The sequence below is a fragment of the Liolophura sinensis genome, chromosome 7, assembly GCF_032854445.1.
Source record: "Liolophura sinensis isolate JHLJ2023 chromosome 7, CUHK_Ljap_v2, whole genome shotgun sequence".
Classification (NCBI taxonomy): domain Eukaryota; kingdom Metazoa; phylum Mollusca; class Polyplacophora; order Chitonida; family Chitonidae; genus Liolophura; species Liolophura sinensis.
Window position 1 is genome coordinate 36,501,430 of NC_088301.1, and position 20,524 is coordinate 36,521,953.

Below are 20,524 nucleotides of genomic sequence, written 5' to 3' on the forward strand. Positions count from 1 at the left end.
CCTAGACCACATGTGTGTATGTGTCAATAAGTACTCCACATAAAGTTTAAAAAGTGAACCTGGTTTGTTTTTTTTGTGATGTAGCATAACCCAGATATCAGAGTTTAAAGTCAGCTAAAAAGTGCATGTTGACAAAATCAAATGTTATTAATTTTAACTAATCAGACGTTAGTTATTTCTGTAACCATATGGCATAGCTTACGAGAGACACAACCTCTTGTTCCCGGTTCTCTAATATGGCCTGCCCAAGGCCTCATTAGAATTCCAGATTAAATGTGCCAGTTGAAATGAATGTGTCCATTGAGGTTTGTTTCTATGCCTCTTTTGAAATAAGGAAAGGTTGTATTATTTGGTGTCTTTTATATGCAACCTTTGTTTTTCAGCTTACATGCAGGTAAAATATACATACTTTTTGGTGTTCCCCTTGGGCTCTGCCCAGTTTACTTGCACTGCTGGTTGCTGTCGTATAAGTGAAATATTCTTGAGTAGGGCGTAAAACACCAATCAAGTCAGTAAGTAAATAAATAAGCCACACATAACCACAGCTTACATGATTAAAAGTGTGCCAGTTAATAGGAAAATGTCTTCAAGGAGATAATTTGGTGCAGCCCTTTTTGCTGTGAAATATTACCATACTTTGGGGAATAAAGACTACATTTTTTCCATTGGCAAAGACAGTGTTGTTTTTGTTTACATAAAGAAAGCTGCAAACATGTATTTGCTTTTCGTTCATTATGGTATTATAGTGTCCATGATAGATGCACATTATATTCATTTACTTCATGTGATATGTATTTGTATATTTTCTTGATCAGTTTACATGAGGAAATCATATTATTTCTTAAAATAAAGTAATTTTAATTATACACAATGTATATATATATTCATTAAGTAGCCTGCTTAAGGTGTTCTAGTGGCACTCCATCAAAAACCTGTTGTCAGTTAAGTGTACATTATTGTTGACATGTTTAGTATCAACGGATAATCCAGTGGTTATGAAATAGACGTGACGTTTAATAATGGTCAGTCACCCATTATCATAGTAAATTCCATTTATTTTAGTATCAAGCTAAGGTATGGTTATTCTTGTAGTCTTAAATGTACTCCATATAAGTTGTAGTACCATCTCAGCAATGTTACCTGTGGACATTTGGTTTTTGAATGCTATTGACCTTTGTCCATTACCACTGTAAGTTACAATGTTTGAATATGGCATAATAAAGCAAGTTTGGTTTATTCAGTTTTATAATAAGAGAAAACCAAAAATGAAGTAGTGGTGATCAGAGTAAATAAGGAAAACTGTATCTGAAAATATGTGTACTAATTGTTAAAGATTTTATAAAAATCCCATAAAACAGCTAATCTGGTATTACACTGTTTTGAAAAACAAATAACATCATATACTGTACCAATTAAAGCCCGCATTACAGTCTGAACATTTAACTGTACAGTTTTGCAGTAGTAAATATCATACAAAAGTAGTACACATATTATTAGATATCATTTCCATTCTCTTTCTTATTGTGCTCACTTCCTTTTTTTTTTTCATCCCCCCATCCTTAGAAATATTGGAATTGCCAATCAATGGTAAAAGCGTTTACACCCTCTGTTTCAATACATCGTGCATTGTTCCTTTTGAAAAAATTTTCAATCTGTCATTCAATCTAAGGATCAAACATCATACTAGCAATTTGAAACTTCACCCCTCAATTCAATTCATGTTCACAACATCATACACCAAGGAAATAATATAAATTTATGAAGAATCTTGAGTATCTCTACACTTAAGTTTAATAAAAGGATTTGGTTAAAAACTACATGAAATGAAGTGCTTGTGACACCTGTGAAGGTGTGATACTTCTGAGACATAGTACATAGGTGGTGGTCCATAACAGTGAAAACTCTGTGGTAAAGGTTAAAAACTTACAATGTTCAGCATCATCAATATAGTTCACTTGTAAATGTAAACACAGTAAATATTCCCTGTTTAAATTATGTAAATGGTCAACAACAACAAACCGTGTATTAAAGTCAGTATATGAGAATTAAGTTTGAAATAAGACCAAAATATGACGAAAGTTGAAAACCTGCTTGATTTGAGACATCATCACCCAGGCACTCTTGCACACACGCACACTGAGTTTTAAATATGTTTCTCCTTTACAGGTGGATTGCAGGCTATAAAACGGTGACTTTCTCATTAGAATTGACATTACTGTCATCTATAGTTTCACCTATAAATAGTGGCGCTGACAGGGTTGTCATGTTGGCCTGGTTGATAATCCCAGAGGCCAGTGTGAAATTTTTGTACTGTTTCTGTTTCTGGTTTTCCAAGAACCCTGCCACACAATTCATGAATTTTTTGAGAATAGTCAGTGATATGTACATCCCTGGTATCGTAAACATTACCCAAATAGGTGCAATTGACGCCATGTCAGCATCTGGCTGGTCCAGTGAGAAGCGTAGTGCCGCAACCACAATTAAACAGTTCAAACTTGATGTCTCCGTGGCTATAGTCTTCCTAAACTCTGGCTTTTGTCGGAAGATAAGTGCCAGTAGGTAGCCCACAAAAAAACCTGAAAAGGGCAACAATATGGCCCCTAAAAGGGCATCACCATTAACGTCCTGAAACACATACATATTGATGTAAACTCCAACTGTGATGTAGAGAATGGTTGTTAGGAGGAGGAGAGGTTTGATGATCCAGGTTAGCAAGCCTTCAGCCAACGTCTGCTTGAAACGGCTTGTCAACAGTCCTAGAGAATATGCGAAAAAAGTCGCTGCTAACCAAATCTCAAAGTAGTAGATTGGAATGGTTTTAGATCCTTTTGTTGAATGGAAATACTTGCCAAGTACAAATATCCACAATGGAGCTGTTCCTGGAAAAACAAAAGAAAAAAACATTAGCATTTGTTTATTATTTGAGCTATGAAATTTAACAGCTCATTTGTCCTTTTGTCAAGTTATGATTTAGTTTGTCCTCTTGTACATGTGAATCAGCAAGGTAAGGATCTGCTACACCTATGTTGTCTGGTACATGTACAGGTATGTAAACACCAGATTACATGCTAGTGTTACTCTGTTTATAGGCAAGTAAATTTATAAAGCCACCTCAGACTTGTTAATTTGCTTGTTAAGCAATCTTTTGTTATGTCTAGGTGTGAATGGTTCTTTAGAGGCATTCTTCATATAATACAATTCCTGACAACCAACATGATTTGACTCAGAAGGCTGTATAATGGTTGGCATACAAGCAGTCATGTTTGAAGATCAAGCGATAAAAAAAAAAAAAAAAATCGTGCTTTTCGAGGCTTAAAAGCTTGAGAACTGCCATCAAAAAGATATTGTCATTTCCATTAAATTAGTCACCTACTAGTCATAATAGAAACAAGGATTGTCATTGCACAGTGTTATTGATGCTTGTTTCAAGTTCTCTTATTAATGTAACAATGGCGTGACAATGGTTCTGACAGGGTCAGAAATCTCAGCTGAGTCATGAGTATGGGATAATGGTGAGAACAAGAAATAGGGAGACAAGAAATAGGGAGTGGCATTGCACTGACCTAACATAGAGACCACGCTGATCATGTTAGTTGTAAGGCTGAGGGGGACGCTGTTCTTGGAGATGACAGTGGCCATGTGACCCATCCCTCCCCCTGGTACACAGGCCACGCACAGAAAACCAAACCTGGTCTCATCGTCAATCTGCAGGAAGTAGGCCAGTCCAAAGGCAAGCTGTAATCAACAGGACATCAGTTAGTTACAGAAGAACACAGACATATCATATACATGTAAAAGGGTTTAGCAAAAAAAATGTATACATTAGTCTGTATTGGCAGGTCAGCCACAGATTGATTTCAAATTACCTATAGTTTATTTGTCCAGTAAATCTGTGGATACTTTCACTTTCCGGTATATCAAAGATCTGTGTTGTTTGTTGTGTGTTTTAAAGCAAACTGTCTGAATTTTTCCTCAGTAGTTTCACACTACCAGGGCTTTCATTTCATTTTCCATTAGTACTGTACTGTGAAATAGTAGCCAGCTTCCTGGCAGATAATTAAATGAAGTAAAATAGGAGCTTAGATGGCTATATTCACAAAATTTAAACAAAGGATCAGGCTGCAGGTAGCTGGTAACCGCTTTCTATTAACCGCCTGCACTATGGATTGATACTAGTAAAGATCTGATACAAGAGTTATATCTAGCTATAAATATGGTAGGCCTCTTGGCTATTTTGGTAATTTTGGTTCTGGCAGACTCTTAGACACCTGCAGCTTAGACAGATTTGGAAATCAAAGGGAGAAGCTGATTTGTAACAGTGAATCACATCCGCCCTTTTTACTTCAGTCGCCCTTTTTTGCATGTGTGTAAATTGTATGGTGTAGTTCTGACACTCATGAGGCAGATGTATTTCTGACCTGCCAGTGTGAAAGAGCAGTGTGGGTAAACTGCTGTTATTTGTTGCATGGGGAAAATGGTTTGTCCCCATTGGTGTGGGTACAGCATGTAGGGCGTGATGAATGTGTTTTCAAATGCGGGCGATTGTTCCACAGAGATCTGTAGCTTATGTGTTGATTGATGAGAGCTATGTAATGGAGATGTGTCGCAGCCTGAGATAATGCTTATGGAGATAACTAAAAATGTGTTTGGGATAGAAACTATTGTAGGCACTATACAGATTTCTCTGTTCGTCTTGACCTCTTTAAATCTCATTTTTGCCCAAAGATGCTCCCTATACATGTATATGTGTAATGTAAAAGTTTCTATATTTATTATGCTGTTGGAGTGTTTGCAAAGCCCAGGTTGATGACACCTATGGCTTTATTCACACCAAATGTTGGTGAAATATATTTGAAATATACTTCGTTCAAGGTTTACCTGTGCATCAATTTCTGCCATGGACTGAATCTGTAAACATGAATTTTCTCCAATGTGACAAATAAGCTGAGCAATCCTTTGTCACAAATTGGGTGATTAATGAAAATTACAGGTATGTCTTGCTGTTTTATGAACAATAAACCTACACCATGTTGTATTCTAAATCTGCTTAGTGCAAATAATTGTCACCCCTTAAATAATAGTACATCTGTTTTGACCTGATTTTGAAATGGTAAGACCTGAATGCTGCCTTTTTGTGAATGATTTTTGACATTAGTGAATTTGTTTTCTTGCTTTAAGCTTGTGTTGGTAAGGATAATGCCACAGGATGTCTGGAACTGGGGTTGACATCTACTTATGATGATGAAGAAGAGGGCCCAGTATAAAACCAGTACAAGTATAAATCATCTGCTAGATTTGATTGCCAAATACATGGACAGACATTCTCATGCTGTCATCTATTAAAATATCTGTGAGCAGCTATTCCTAGATTTTTTGTATTAATAAAGTATGATGTTAGGAGTGTTTTGGCCCAAATTTTGAAGGATGAAATTATTTTGTTTTGTTTTATTTTTTTATTTAATACATTGTCATTTTGCACATTAATATCTGTTAGTACATGTTCATGCAGGAGTGTACATGTGTGTAGCTACAGTTCATAGGTGCTGGGCAATGATGATGCTGTATTACAGGTATTGTCCTGCCACCACTGGACACGACTCAGTCCGCACATGGATAATTGGCTAAGAGAATCAGCAGGGTTTTGGCTTCTGGCAATCAATACGACCAGGCGATGGGGAGCAAGACCTAAGCTGAACACAGGCAGGCTTGCGGAGTTTCCAACAGGCCATGAAGTAAATGCACATGTATCTGTCTCAATACATCTGACTGTGGGTGGCTGCATGCCTGCTCTCAGATGCACGGTCCAATGCTGACCAGTCTCACACCAAGCTTGGCTGTGCGGGGATGTGGACGTAACTCCCATTAGCCCTAAAGAACCAGTGATGAGGAAAGGTACAAGGCAACTTCACGAATGCTTGAGCACACTGGCAACCTGTACCATTGTGCGTTACATAGCACACCAGAACAACCAATTTTAATACAGTAAATGTTAAGACTTCATTACAAGATATAAATGTTAAGTTTTCCGAGACGCATTTTTATGTGACCTTTCTCAGATTGGTACACTAAGTAATAATGCATGGTAATATATGAATACATCACTCTACATGCTTTCTGAATAACTGAAGTATAGTAAGATAATAACCTTACATACCTGTACATGCTTACATGAAATTACAAACAGCTCATATTAACTCATATATGTTATTTCCCACAGATGTTGTAAATAACTTCATGTCAGTCACTAAGCTAAGTTTTGATTCTCTCTTCATACATTGGTTGTTAATGTTAATGTAACATTTACTTACCCTTACTATTAAAGACCTGTATATATGTGTGTCCAAGCTGATATTCTATTTGTGGCAAGTTTTGCCACTACACTGTGCAAATACATGTGTACATGTATGTCTGATTGTTGCACCAAAACAAATTTTGTATCTTCAATTGTATTGTTAACACATACACCTAATCTAGGATGTATGCATTTTGTTATAGTGGTATGTCACATGCAGATACTTTCTTTTTTATCAGAATGCAAAGCTCACTGTCTTGCTTCTGATAATCTTTCTAAGTTTAGAAGTCTTAATGTTTTAAGTTTTCCAGAAGTGAAAATTATTCACTTAATAAGTCTCTTTATAACCTTGGTAAAGGTCAGTGGTTTACATTTAAGTCTTGAGCCCAGCATTGAAGACAGCTTAACCTGATTAAGCATGTATGTTAAACAAAATCTTACATGTATGTCAGAGAGCACAGACAGAACCGGCATTGGTTTGTTCTGCTAGGACTGGTGGCTGTATCATCAAAGGGAGGCTTGGATTTTATGACTACATTCGATTTCATAGCCTTCAGTGAAGGTTCACAAGTTTATTTGGACATAATATTTTTAGAGCATTGTTCTTTGAGATTGTCCTTGCAAAGGCAACCACTGATGAAATAGCAGGTTTTGTTAAAATCCATCTTCTGATGGATTATCTGGAGCTCTACATGCAAGTATTAGTGTTTTGTCAGAATCTGTATTTTGCAAGGTGTAGTTCTTTGGTTCAGTCCTTGAATTCTACTTGATTTCTCCATCAAAGGTACCTGACTATGTTTGTACCCAATACTTGGAGACGATACTCAAAAAAAAAAAATGAACGGCTTAGAGTAAAGTCAATAAACACAAGTAACACTACCTAATTCCTCAGTCTTTTCGCATGTGTATTTTTAGTTAGATTTTGGAGACAAAACTACATTGATTGGGTTGGCCAATTTTAGGGCTTCAGAAAAAGGTCAGTTTTATCAGTCTACACAGAAAAATGTCACAGTAGAATATGCTTGAACAAACACCTTCAAACATGCAAAAAGAATGAAGAATTACAGTAGTAATTATTAAATAATGTACATGTATTCAAAGTCCAAATATAGATCAGTCTACATTCTGACTAAGGTTTTGACAGAGTGAATTCTTCAGAAAGCATAGGTGATATATGACGTTTCCAAGCTACTTTACATATATACTCTATGGAATCTTCATCCTTTGACAGATGAAAAGTTAAAAAGTCTCAAAGAGTAAAGACAAGAGCGGCATTAATTATGCATGTGCATTTAGAGATGTGTACATGTCTGACATGCCTATCTCCAGTGACACCTGGACACTGAGAAAAGTAAGATGTCTGAGTCTTCATATATATTTAATAAGATAGGTTTGGGTGGAAGGAACAATCAATGATCTACTGTATGTTCATACATATTCCATCTTACACAGGCAGTCGATATTAGCTTTTACTGCAAGTAGGACTTTCTTCCAAGGTTAGATTTGCTCGCCACTGTGTGTCATTGTTACTGGGCTTTCCGGGATAGACCATTAAAATATTCATTAGGCGGTCACCAATTTGGGCAAATTGCCGTTACACATCTGTTACATAAATGATGACATTAAGGCTCATGGAAATGAGTTTTCTTGGGGCATTAACTGCAGAGGGGTTTTTTTTGTCATCAAAGCTTTAAGCTTTCATTGGAACATTTTGAATTTTCTCAACTCAAAAAAAAATATCGTCTGGTGTGTAACACATTATGGTACATTTAAGTACATGTAGTAACTACAGGTATGTGTATACATGCCCTGGGAAATGATGAGAGGTTTTTTCAAGTATTTGTTAGTTATGCATTTCTGAAGGTGAACATGTATGCTATGTGTACATGTAAATTTGATAACATTTTATGGGACATTCATAGCCTGGTGGTTGGTGTGCTAGCCCAGCACAATGACCAAGGAGCCTCTCACTAATGGGGTCACTGTGAGTTCAAGCTCCAGATCATGCTGGCTTGGTTGTAGGTCTGCCAGCAAGCTGCAGACGGTCGTGGATTTGCCCCATGCTTTGCCCTGTTTCCTCCTACCATATTGCTGACTGCCAGTATTCTTGAAATGGGGTGTGAAACATCAATTAAATAGATAAATAAATACATAATTAAATAACTTTCTAACATCAACCCTGAATGTTTAACTAATTCCAAGTCATATTGATAACCAATTTTACCATTTGGCCATGTACTAATTATTATGACAAGAAGTATTATATCCAGCATGTGAACTTGTGAAGACTTTGGTAAGATACATACAGGAGCAATATCATTTATTTCTATGGTTAGTTGAATAATAAGCCTTGAGAATACAAAAATTAAACAAAATAAAATCCCAAAACAAATCAATTGACCATCAGGAGAGTGTTTACAATGGTGTTACAATTTGTCGTGTACAGTAATATTGGAATTCCGGAAAGGCATAAATAGCCCTGATGCTAACCACATCATTATGTTGTAATTCCATCATGTCCATAGGGGCCTATGTGGCCGAGGGAGTTAGCACTCCAGTGTGGCACAATGACCCAGGTGCAGCAGTCGCTGTGAGTTCAAGCCCAGCGCATGCTGGCTTCCTCTCACGCCATAAATGGAAAGGCCTGCCAGCAATCTGTGGATGGTAGTGGGTTTCCCCTGGGCTCTGCCAGCTTTCTGCCTGCATTAATGCTGGCAAAACACCAATCAAATAAAGTAAATCAATAAAATCATCATTCCTACAATCTACAAAACTATGTATTGTGCCTGTATGAAATACATGTACATTGTAGACTTCAGTGTTCAGTGTACAAATTAACTACATGAGTCCTGCACAGGTCAGGCAGGGCTGTGCTTTTGTGCTGTTAGTGGAATGCCAGGTCAGTGTTTTTTATGATAATGTGTTATTGGTCTTGAATGGTCAAAAATGATGGAATAATTAAGAGGTACATGTAGCAATTTTATGGCAAATTATACATCTCAGTGTTTATTTGCCTGTTATGAAGTTTTGTAATGCATATTCTTGGTGTCATTGCAATCTTTTACATGTTTGTGTAGAGAATTGAAATAAACATACTGGAAGATATATGTACATATCGTCTAAATACCTAAATATACTACAGACTGATCAGATCTATTCTGGATGTAATATACAAGACAGAAGAACTGAATCTAGCTAAGGAAAGAGCTAAAGAAATCAAAACCACTGGACCAGCAGTGTGTAGTTAAGACTGGTGATCTGTTCTATTGGACAGACCAAATATAGTTCCAACTTCCAGGTGTGTCTTTGTTGTTGGATGGTGAACAAAAGTGGCATATATGCCTTGCTCAGGCACACAGTTTTGGCTTGAAACTTCCCTATAGCAGGACAATTTGAGGTGCAGGTTTTGCACTTCATTCAGACAAACTGAATCGTATGTTTGTCTTTATGTAATCACATTCAAAATATACAACATGTAAGAACTTGTTTTTTTTTTTGTTCATTGGCTCATTCTTCACAGTGATTGGGCAGGCCATGTACTACGTGCTTGTATTACAAATGTACATCAATCTAAGGTATTTGTTACATGGATAAGAAAGGGTGGACTTTTTTGTGGCTTGTAATTGCATGTTAATTTTACCTTTACTGGAATACATTCTGGACGAACTGAAACCTTGTACATGTACCTGTATTTGCAGACCATGTGCCAATATCATATGGTATAGTCTTCCCAATATTTACAATTCATCATTAGTTTCTGATATAAGAGTGCATTGTGAAGCAACCTATATTGGTCCTCTGTGGATTTGAATGGTGTTTGATTAACTACCTTGTATTATCAGAGGCATTCCCTCAGCGATGTCTCTCAGGTCCTGTTCTCATGTAATAGATGTCAGTGCTCATAGTAGTATTATGGTGTGGCTCTAATGCACCTGCACACAAAAGGCTGTAACACATATATATGTATCCTATTCAGTGTTGTCCAATGGTACCTATATTTGCCACCATTTAGGTACATGCATGCATGTACAAAGTATGTGGTCTGTAGCAAAGTATGGAGTGCTGGACAGACTGTTCTTATAAACTTAGTTTAGATTATTTTTCATTTCCTTTTCTTTTTGTTTTTGCAGTATTAATGCCATGCATATGTCAGTATGTTACAGGTGGAGTAAACTAAAATGTTTGGAGTAAACTAGCGACCTTTGGAAAGTTGTAATAACAAAGGTTTCCACATATGACATTAGTACTTCATATGACATTTGGCACTAACTTCATGTAAGACAACACTAAAAGAGTAACATCAACCATTTTCTGCCACCATGTTTATTATAATGTCTGTTCCAAAATGATGTTGAACCCATGTCCGTGAACCAGGGACCAATTGCACAAAAACATTTCTGACTAATGTCATAATTTTAACTATTATTTAATGGCTTATTTTTCAGTTTTAGAAAGTAAAATTTTGTCCACTTCATCAGTGTTAACTTAAGCCAAATGTATCTAATTTCAACATTCAGTACCAACAACTGAGCATTTGGGAAAGAAATTTATTTTTGACTTAAGTCAGAAATGGCTTTGTGGACTTGGCCCCTGCTTCCCAAACTTGGCTTAAAGGTAAATGTACAAGCATCTTTAGAAAGGCCTATTGAATTATAGCAAAGTTTTGAATTTTTAGAAGTGGTGTGTTAAGTTGAAAGAATAGTGCAACGACTGGTTGACCTGTATCAGTATAATGGCTTGGGTGGGCGGCTTACTTGCCTTCGGTAAGTCATCTCAGTGAAGCAGCACTAGATAAAAGAGCAGTTGAAATCCGTCCTGAAACAAGGAAGCACATTACATGCACTCTAAGGATTCCTTAGTTGGCACAAGACTGAAAAATTGTTAAGTACGACATTAAACCCCAAGCATTCACCCACTCAGTTTGAAAGAATAATAATGCGTACCTATATGTCAGTGTCAGAGAGCTAAATGAAAGATATGTATTAAAATAATTAAACCATGATTTGGAAAGCATCGTCCAAATAAAATGAATATGATACAATAGTAATACTGAACCAACACAACATTCTACATTAAATGGACTTGTTTAGTCTCAGACTTTATAACAGATCACTGGTGTCAGCAAATTTTACCCATGTAACACTGAAGTAGTTAATAATAGGATTTGTTATCTTGAATTATACATTGTCCTGTAATGCCTTAAATGCATGAATGTTTTTTAGTGTATATGAATCTGATTTGCATACAAGAAGGAAAGTCATGTTGTTGTACGGTCTTAAAACACTAATGACAGGCCTATGAATTATTCACATTGGCTATTAAACTAGTATACAATGATTGGCATGTGTGAGTTTCAAGTTACAGCATGAATAACAAATGGCTGATCCTCATGTGTGTGTGACATATTTTCAGAGTTTTGACTTGTGAATTCATGAATTCATTACACTTCAGGATCATATTCCTAATATTCAACATAGTAAGATGCTCATATCATTCGATGGTAATAAAATATAGTGCAAAAGGTCAAGGAAACATTACAATGTGTACATGTAGACAATTTTAATCATGAGAATAGCAGAAAAATATTGCTGTTGAACGTTGCTGGGTTTAAAGAAAACAAGCTGTTACATTGATGTGAATAAAGTAGTGGGTTCAAAACCTTATATCCTTTTCTAAAAATCCATATATGCTGCCTGTGCTAAATGGAAGCCCACATATAAGACACACAAAAGGGAGCTCTATAGAGATGGGAGCCTGGTTGCTAAACAGCTCTCAACTGCTTGAACCATTCCTATTCTGGGCTTGTTCTAACATGTAATTATTTACTCCAAGTAGTTTATCAAATCTGCATTTTTTCCTTCTTTGTTTTAACCAAATAAAATGGGTGTTTTTGTTTTTCTTTCCATCTCTTTTGCAGAATTTATTTCAGGAACCAATACATTTTCATTTTTTTAAGTGAAGTATATGCTATTCACATCTGCAAGGGTTGCTATTTTGTGCCTTTTATGGTCATGGTTAAGACGAAAGCAGATTTGAAGTCAGGATTTACCCACTAAACATGTTTATATTCAAGTTACTGCCCTTGGACGGCTTGTGTAGGCCCTACATTACTTGCATCAACTAAAACTGAAAGTTCATAAATAATCTTCTACATTTTTGATCTGAAAAATTTCTTTTGAGATGTATTGTACATGCACCTGAAGAATTCATGTGTCCATGCACCATCTGTGTGAATCTGAACCTTATTTCTTTGTGAATGTTACTGTCATATTACTGTCTGCTCAGAGCACTATTTCCAGTCTAGACAAATGATGGCCCAAAAAATTATTGTTCAAACAATGTAATGATACATTCTCGATAAACAAACACAAGTCTCTCTATATACATAAAATTAATCTGCAATGCATCAGCATCAAGCTTTGCCAAAACATTTTGATCATTTGGTCCTTACTAAGCCTTGTATATGTACATGTATAGGCTAACTACTTAAGACACTTATCAAAATTATTCTTTTAATAATTACATGAATCATTTCTTCTATCCAGACTGACTTATAGTCTTGGTCTCATAGATGAAAAGTATAAAAGTTTCCATGTTTACCTGCTATTATTCAGGAAACAGGTAAATGTGACTTTTTCTCTAGATCAGGTGACATGAACTGGTACATGTACGTACAATGTAGGCAAGGTCCCTGTTCGAATTTTTTCATATTTGTGGGATTCATTAAGAGACCTGTACATCTTGAGTTCACTGTGTACTTGTAACAGATACAAGTATATACATGTACCTGTAAATGTAGTTTTTTGCTTGCAAATAACTACATGTACCGGTAAATAACTACATGTACCGGTAAATGTTATTTGCTTGTAGATCACCTTAGCTGACAAATGTACACATGTGGGCGCACTTACTTTTCAAAGCACTTTTGACATCTTTATGTTTCATGGGCATTTTGGCTTGTAATAGATACATATATGCATGCATTAAACTCTCACTTAAATCTGCCTGCTTATTTTGAAACAGTGGACAAAATTTTCACTGCAGACAGTAACAGTGTGCCTAGGATAATGGCTACCTAATAAGTCTCAGTTAGGTGTGTACCTGTGCCATGGCCACCTGTTCGTCTGTTATTACACAGGTGACAGAAAATTGCAGAGCTGGCTTATTTGCTCTTAGAAACTCCAGCTGTGTGAATGGTTAGGCTTGATGCAGACAGACCTACATAAATGACATTGATATATTTGCCTGAAGTCAAAACGACAAAATATCAGATATTTGGTTTATGATGGGATATATGCACATTACAATTTACAGGTTTACCCAGTACATTGTGTTGGCCATACATGAATTAGCCCTAAATGCATATCATGCATACATGTATAATACGCTGTAAATATAACAGTTGCCTGATGATAAGATGTAGAATTATAATTTAGTTACACCTAGCTACACTGCAGAAATTCTAGAATGGATAATTTTGCAATATTAGGATCATCATCTTTATTCCTAGCCGCAATACATGTTCAGATAGATGACACCACATGTGCTACCTCAGTGGTTTTATAACATCCATTAACATGTTATGATAAATGTTGCATGGTTTGGAGTTGTTTCCATTCTCACATTATTATGTCCCCTCCTTGTTTGTAGTGTTTGTGAGGACTGCAAAACTGATTTTGTGACTTTGGTTTTTTTTCATGATAATTAAACATCATGAACAAGGTAAGTAGTACCTATACCTGTGACATACATCAGAGTGGCAGTCTGTGGTTCTGTGATGCTCATGACATGAGTTCAGGGCCAACAAACATATTGTGCTATAACCATGCATGTACATGTAAGACAGAATCCCCAAAGTCTCATTGTATATTAATATTTCATACATAACAGTGGTAGTGCCTGTGAGACTGTTGAATAACTTTTTTTGACTTACATACATGTATACACTTGGAAGCTAATGCAGTGATTGACACAGGTGGTACATTTAAGTACTGGGATTGATCCATGTGTAGGAGCTGTTGAACTAAGAATCAGTTTCATTATCTTAGTATATTCCTCTTGGGAGAAGGAGCTTATCTTGAATAGATACATGTACATGTATCCATACCCGAATATATGTACGCACACATGTGCTGTGTTTGAAATAAGGGTTCAGTGATTCAGCCAGGCATATTATAAGATCAGGAATCGTAATTCATAGAAGCACAAAGTAAACCTGATTCTTGACTGGAAGCAGTTGTTGAACTTCTCAAAGTTTGCTTCCTGATGAAGCTATAAATGTGAACATTACGCATCACCCACACACAACTGATCTTATACAATCTAAGTACACTGTGCACTAAAAATAAACTCACTACAAAGTTGTGTCTTTATTACTTGGAATGCTCTGATTTACACCTAGTCTGATGTCAGTGTGTGCATGCACGTTAGACATGTATCATGTATGTGTATATATGCACAAACACACACACACACATGCGTACACAAAGATATATTTATTCCTGCAAGTAAATGTTTCACCAACACACTTACCATTGGCATAATGATGATCTGGCAGCAAAATCCGACCAGTAGAGAGACAGGGAATTTCAATTGGTGCTTGACCAAATCAACTTTCGTAGCACATCCTATTCCAAAGCTTATTATAATTGCTATGGCTGCAGCTGCACTATTGAACACAAAATCTGCCATCCGTTGTTTTCTGTACACCGTCACTGGGTAATCAAGATTGTTGTCAGACACTGGCTGCAGTGATCCGACGACATGCGAGGCGGAAGACGCGTCCATGCCTTTGACGTCGTCGGCATGGTGAAACATGACCTCCATGGAGACTCGGCCAGCTTGAAGGGCTTGGATGGTGAAATTGCCTTCCATGTTTAGCCGGATCCGAATGAAGACAGCCTGTGGAGATTGGATAGACATATCTGCAATCTCATTCTCCCCATCCCCTGTACGCAGCACTGCGACCACTGGACATGCAACCCAAGGCTTGTCTGACACAACCCCGACCAGAAATGTGGCATTCTTGTCCTGCCTGCCACCCTTCACATTGCACCGCGAACAGTTAAAATAGACAGTTTGCATCAAATCAAGCTCTAGCTTATTGATTGAGGGCGGGTAGAAGGAAATGAGGACGGGCCCATTCTTGGTGACGGGGGAGAATGGTGGAACCCCCGAGAGGCCAGGGTCCATTCTTCTGTCCAGATCAGTCTCTATAACCCTCATCACTAACACCATCACAACAATATTGATCTGACACGCACAGCTAGGTACATGGCCGTGACGCGTGGCACTGATACCCGAACAGATACTTTCAAAGAGAAAAGCCATTTTTGTGATCAATTTATGTGTAGTGTCAAAGCAGTGTCCTGTATTAGTTATGTCCCCCTTTCTGTAGGGCTATTTGGGTCAGGCCTTGATTTATTGGTCATAATTAAACATTTTCCATAAGAAACATGTCAACATGCCTTTGATTCTTGTATCTGAGATGATTGACTCAAAAGCAGATAATCTTGCTTTAGAAAATAATGTCCATTTGGCCCGTGCACTTTCTTTATTGTCTTTTGGCATTTCCAGCATTTTGGTAAAACTGAACACAGAAAATGCATGGAATAATAGTCTAGTCAAATAGAAGTGCTGTAGAAACATGTCCTTGCAGTTGATTTGCTTTGAACTCTGTATTAAAAGCTTCTTTTTGATGATGCGTTTCGAAAGATTATATTACTGGCCCCCGTGCCCAAATTATGATTTAGGAGTTGAAAACCAGACCGACCTCATGCCATCTAGATGTATATACCCAGAAATGAATGGAGCAGTGGAAATGTTCACTTCAGAATTCGACTATCTCACTATATCACTGACCATTTATCTGGCGAGATTATTATGAACCTTTGAGTGCAACAGCTGCTTGGACATGTTCATGTTTAGTTGCACGAAACTGCTGTCCTTGGAATACCAGCAGGTGCCCAGTATTCTGCCTTCTCTGAAAATGTCATAGACAGACTGTATACTTTTTCGAAGTTCTGTTTAAGTTTTGCTTGTAAAATGAAATATAACTGTGTAGACAAATTTGACATGTATACATGCGATAACTTTGCATGTCATCATGTTACATGTCATATACTGTATAATATATACGTATACCTGCATGTTGACATTTTTGACCAATTTCAGCCAAATTTCCAACTTTGAAAAAATATGGCTGAAAGTGAAGACATGTGATAAATATGGATAGGCTGGTGTTTATTACAACAAAGCTTGATAGTTTCTGTTTGCAAATCAAATGTGTGTGTGTATGTTTGTGTTAGTTCAGGATTTCAGGTGTACAAGGCAATGTTTATGAGCGTACGTGTGGTTTCAAATCCTGATTGCCTGTGTCTAATGGTCAGTATGGAATTAAATCTTCTTATGTGCGTGCTGTATTTGCATTCTTAGTTCTATGAAGGAGACTATGCACGTAGAACATGCGCACCACAGCCAGTGAACTGATGTTTTTCTTGTGAATTGATCGTTGCTTTTGTGGTATGTACATGTACCTGTATTGATTATTCCACTGAGTGTGTGCATTGACCAAGAACGTGGCTGCTCTCTAATAAAGTCGTGCGTGCGCGGGGAATTTATTGGTGCTGTTATCCGTGTCGCAGTCAATTTACCAGTCACTCATGCACTGGCACCTTGCTCCAATAATTCTGACTGTTCCAGTGCTGTAAGGATACATAGCTGTATATTTATATGCACTGTGTGCTGTTCTTGGAGGCTGGTTAGGTGGAAATCTTCATTCCATACTTGGGAGTCTGTTTCCATGCATCAAGCCTTTTTTTGCTGCATGTGCGCATTTGTGTTTCTTTAGCCCCAAGGCCTGTTGAATTTTTGGGATGGCCAAAATGAGCTATCTGTTGCTATGGCGATTTGGTGAGGGGATAACATTTACAGCCTTCTTGTGATGAAGTGGATATTCTGAATGTATCAGAGCAGTGACCCAGTTATTGTGAAACTGACCATCTCATTGCCACATCGATTAACCAGTGGTCATCTGAATCAGCTGATCAGAAGACTGAAATATATGAAGAAGCACTTGGTGTATACACAGTATACACTGTACATGTATCACTTTCTTGATCAAGCAATGATAAATCTGATTTAGACACGCAGATTGCAAATTTAGTGGTTTCATCTTACCACCACTTGATTTTAAAAGATATAAAGAACATTTAGGGGCTATTAAAGTTTTCCTCCGTTTGTAGAAAGTTCATTGGTACCAAAGTACCTTTTTCCTTGAACATAGTTTACTCAACACTTAAAATTTCATATCAGAATAAATAAATGAGCGCAATTCTTGGTAGTAGTTATTCCTATGACAATTGAATGTATCGTCGTGTGGTACAGGCATTTACATGGGGTACAGGCTTGAAATAAATAATGTTTTATAATATACCATTAGTACTTGTAAGCTTAGTATATTGCAAAGGGGCCAAGTCTATGTTCTTGCTTTATTCTATTATTACAGGTGGATTTTGCTTACCTTGTATATGAGTGTAGTAAACCGCAGATGGTTGTAGATTTGTTTTATAAATTAAATATACTGATTCAGCTTGGGTCGCATTGTGCAGTTTTATTGTTATGCAAAAAAATCTTTCTCATATTGCCTAAAAATTTATACCAACAATTTTGAAGAAATTACCAGGTATACATGTACATAGCATTGCAATCGTTTCTTAGACATTTTTGGGCAATTGAAGAATGTACATTTGTGTGGAATTGGATTATTAATGGGGGCTAATTGCATAGCACTAATTTGAGCAGGTGGTGTAAGGATTAAGGGTAAAGAGCAATAGGGGCAGGCCCTCTACTAATGAGGTCAATGGTCACATTGATGATGTGTCTGCTGTAAAAAAATTAGGGAATGATGAAGTGGCAGCTACTGTGCATGTAGGCCAAACCCTCAATCAAATTGATCGTCTGTGTTAAAACAGAGGTGGTCCTGTGAGCATTCTCTCAGTGATTCTGTTAAGGGAACTGCACTAAATCAGTCTAAAACCACTGGATCAATTAATGGACTTGCACACTCCAACAGAATATGGAACATGTACATAAACTGCAAGCCCAGGTATCTTATTCCAAGACAATAAAAAGCAGTTCCCACATTTAATTTTTAATCGTCCATTAAATGATTTATGTATTATGAAATTACCTATTTTTTAAATATATGGTCTTGAGTGCAAAACAGACACAGTTCATTAACTTTTTTTAGGAGCTATGTTGCAGCTATTGCAAAAGCGTGCTTGTTTTATTTGTATGTGAAACTACATTGTTGAGATCCTTTTATTTGTGTTTATTACCATTTCCTATTTGTTACATGTAAATCATCATGCATGTAAGCTTTTCATAGAATCAGCATTGTGTCTGGCCTGTTACACCCTATTATATCGGTTGGGCATAAAAAAACTGGCCGTACTTTGTTGCTGCATTGCTCCATTATCCTTTGTTCAAACTCTTTCAAACTTTAGACATTCAAATGGCATGATTTTTGTTAATATACTGACCACTTTTCAAGGTCATAGATTGAGTAGTCTGTACAGGGTTCAAATGAAAATATACCCTCAAAAACTCTCGTTCCGGTGACAAACATTGCATCACTTGTCAGGTGACATGAGTGGAGCGCACGCTGCACCTGTGTGACACGCATCAATCAAGTGTCGTCTGGAAAATTGTCTAGCTCTAGCGTCAGAGGAACCCTTCTGCCATATAGTTTTGCTGAATCAAGATGGTTTTCTCTGCGGCTAACAAGGAATTGATCGAAACATGTTTCACTGAAAAGGGATGGAGAGGGGCAAAAGTTGTGAAAGAATTCTCGGTGAAAAACTGGAATAAAAGCTCTGTTAACAATGTGATCAGAAAGTTAGAAAGGCCAGATTCTCTAGAAAGGAAGTCAGGCAGTGGACAACCAAAAACTGTTTGCTTGGAAGAAAATGTTCAGTATTTGGAAGAGGCGCTTTGTTCCCGGGAAGACAATCCCGGCACTCACAAATCGCAGAGATAGATTGCAAGGAACCTTGGATATCTCTGACTTCTGTGAGAAATATGACAAAACAACTGGGATTAAAATTGTACAAGTGAATACCGACTTCAAGAAGGGATGAAACGGTTCGACAGAAAAGAAAAACGCACTGTAAAAACTTTGAAGATAAGTTTTCGACGGAGAAGGTGAAGAAAATTGGCTTCACGGATGACTTTCCATTTGAGATTGCACGCAATAGATAGAACGATCGCGTTCATGGCAAGCGAAAGCGGGACATTCATGTTAAGGGGCTGTACCATGAATCAAGTTGGTTTACAAAGAAGTTGATGGTTTCTGGTGGAGTTTGTTGCCGCATACACTTTATTGATACTGAAAAGACTAAGGTGAATTCCGAAAATTACATGAAACTTCCTGATTGCGGCCTTCTCCCTGATTTTCGCCGGTTGTACCCTTTGTCTTCCAGCAAAACAGCGCGCCATCCCATGTCAGCCCTTCAACACAGCAGCATCTTGAGGAAGTGGCTCCTTCATTCATAGCTAAGGATGAGCGGCCACCGCCGAACATCCCTGACTACAATCCCATGCACTACTCTGTGTGGAATTCTTTGAACGAGAAGGTTTATGAGGGTACAGAAAAAAAATTCACGGAGGATGAACTAAATCACGCATCAAGGACTGCTGGAAAAAAATTACTCTTAAGAAGATTCGGGACTCAATCAGTTCATGGAAGAAACGTTTGCGTGCCTTTTACCAAGAAGATGGAGGACCAATTGATAACCTTTTCAAGTAAAACAAGGTAGAAGATCATTTTGAAATGTCCAGAACATGCGTTTTTGACTGTTTTGATTTTGGTAAATGAACAGAAATCTTAAAGGATGAAATTGAAATTTGGTCTGTATACTCAGGACATAATATCTTTTGAGTGTGTAAATTTTTAGAAGCTGACGTAAGAAGGTTTCAGAGAAACTGAGTGTCAAAGTATGGCCCATTTTTTATGTCAACCCGTTATATAAATTTAATGGAACGTACTCATTTTCTCATTCTGGACGTTTTCAGATGTTCTTACAGCTGTGATACTTGTTTATAATTCATTTTTTACACTGTTCTATGCATACTTTACCTTCCTCAGCTGGCATAATTATTTTAAGAACTAATAATAATATATCTCTAAAATCTTTTGCAAATTACTTTCATACATGTATTTTCAGAATTGTG

The 20,524-nt window shown here is 37.1% G+C and overlaps 2 protein-coding genes across 3 annotated transcripts in view; one reads left to right on the forward strand and one right to left on the reverse strand.

Annotated features, from left to right (window-relative positions):
* The window catches only part of LOC135470314 (trafficking protein particle complex subunit 13-like), a 47,989-nt gene that overhangs the window by 8,576 nt on the left and 18,889 nt on the right, over nucleotides 1–20,524 (forward strand). Inside the window, exon 2 of one of the 2 annotated variants that reach the window (XM_064749177.1) lies at nucleotides 13,943–14,014. The exons of the other annotated variant lie outside the window; for it this stretch is intronic. Within the exon in view, the coding sequence (XP_064605247.1) occupies nucleotides 13,990–14,014 (25 nt within the window). The 5' untranslated portion in view covers nucleotides 13,943–13,989. The remainder of the gene's footprint in view (nucleotides 1–13,942; nucleotides 14,015–20,524) is intronic. 2 annotated transcript variants of the gene reach the window in all.
* On the reverse strand, nucleotides 1,783–15,227 carry LOC135470313 (hepatic sodium/bile acid cotransporter-like). The gene is made up of 3 exons (XM_064749175.1): nucleotides 14,825–15,227; nucleotides 3,564–3,735; nucleotides 1,783–2,879 (listed from the first exon to the last, which is right to left on the reverse strand). The coding sequence occupies exons 1-3, from the start codon at nucleotides 15,212–15,214 to the stop codon at nucleotides 2,179–2,181; spliced, it is 1,263 nt and encodes a 420-aa protein (XP_064605245.1). The 5' UTR covers nucleotides 15,215–15,227; the 3' UTR covers nucleotides 1,783–2,178.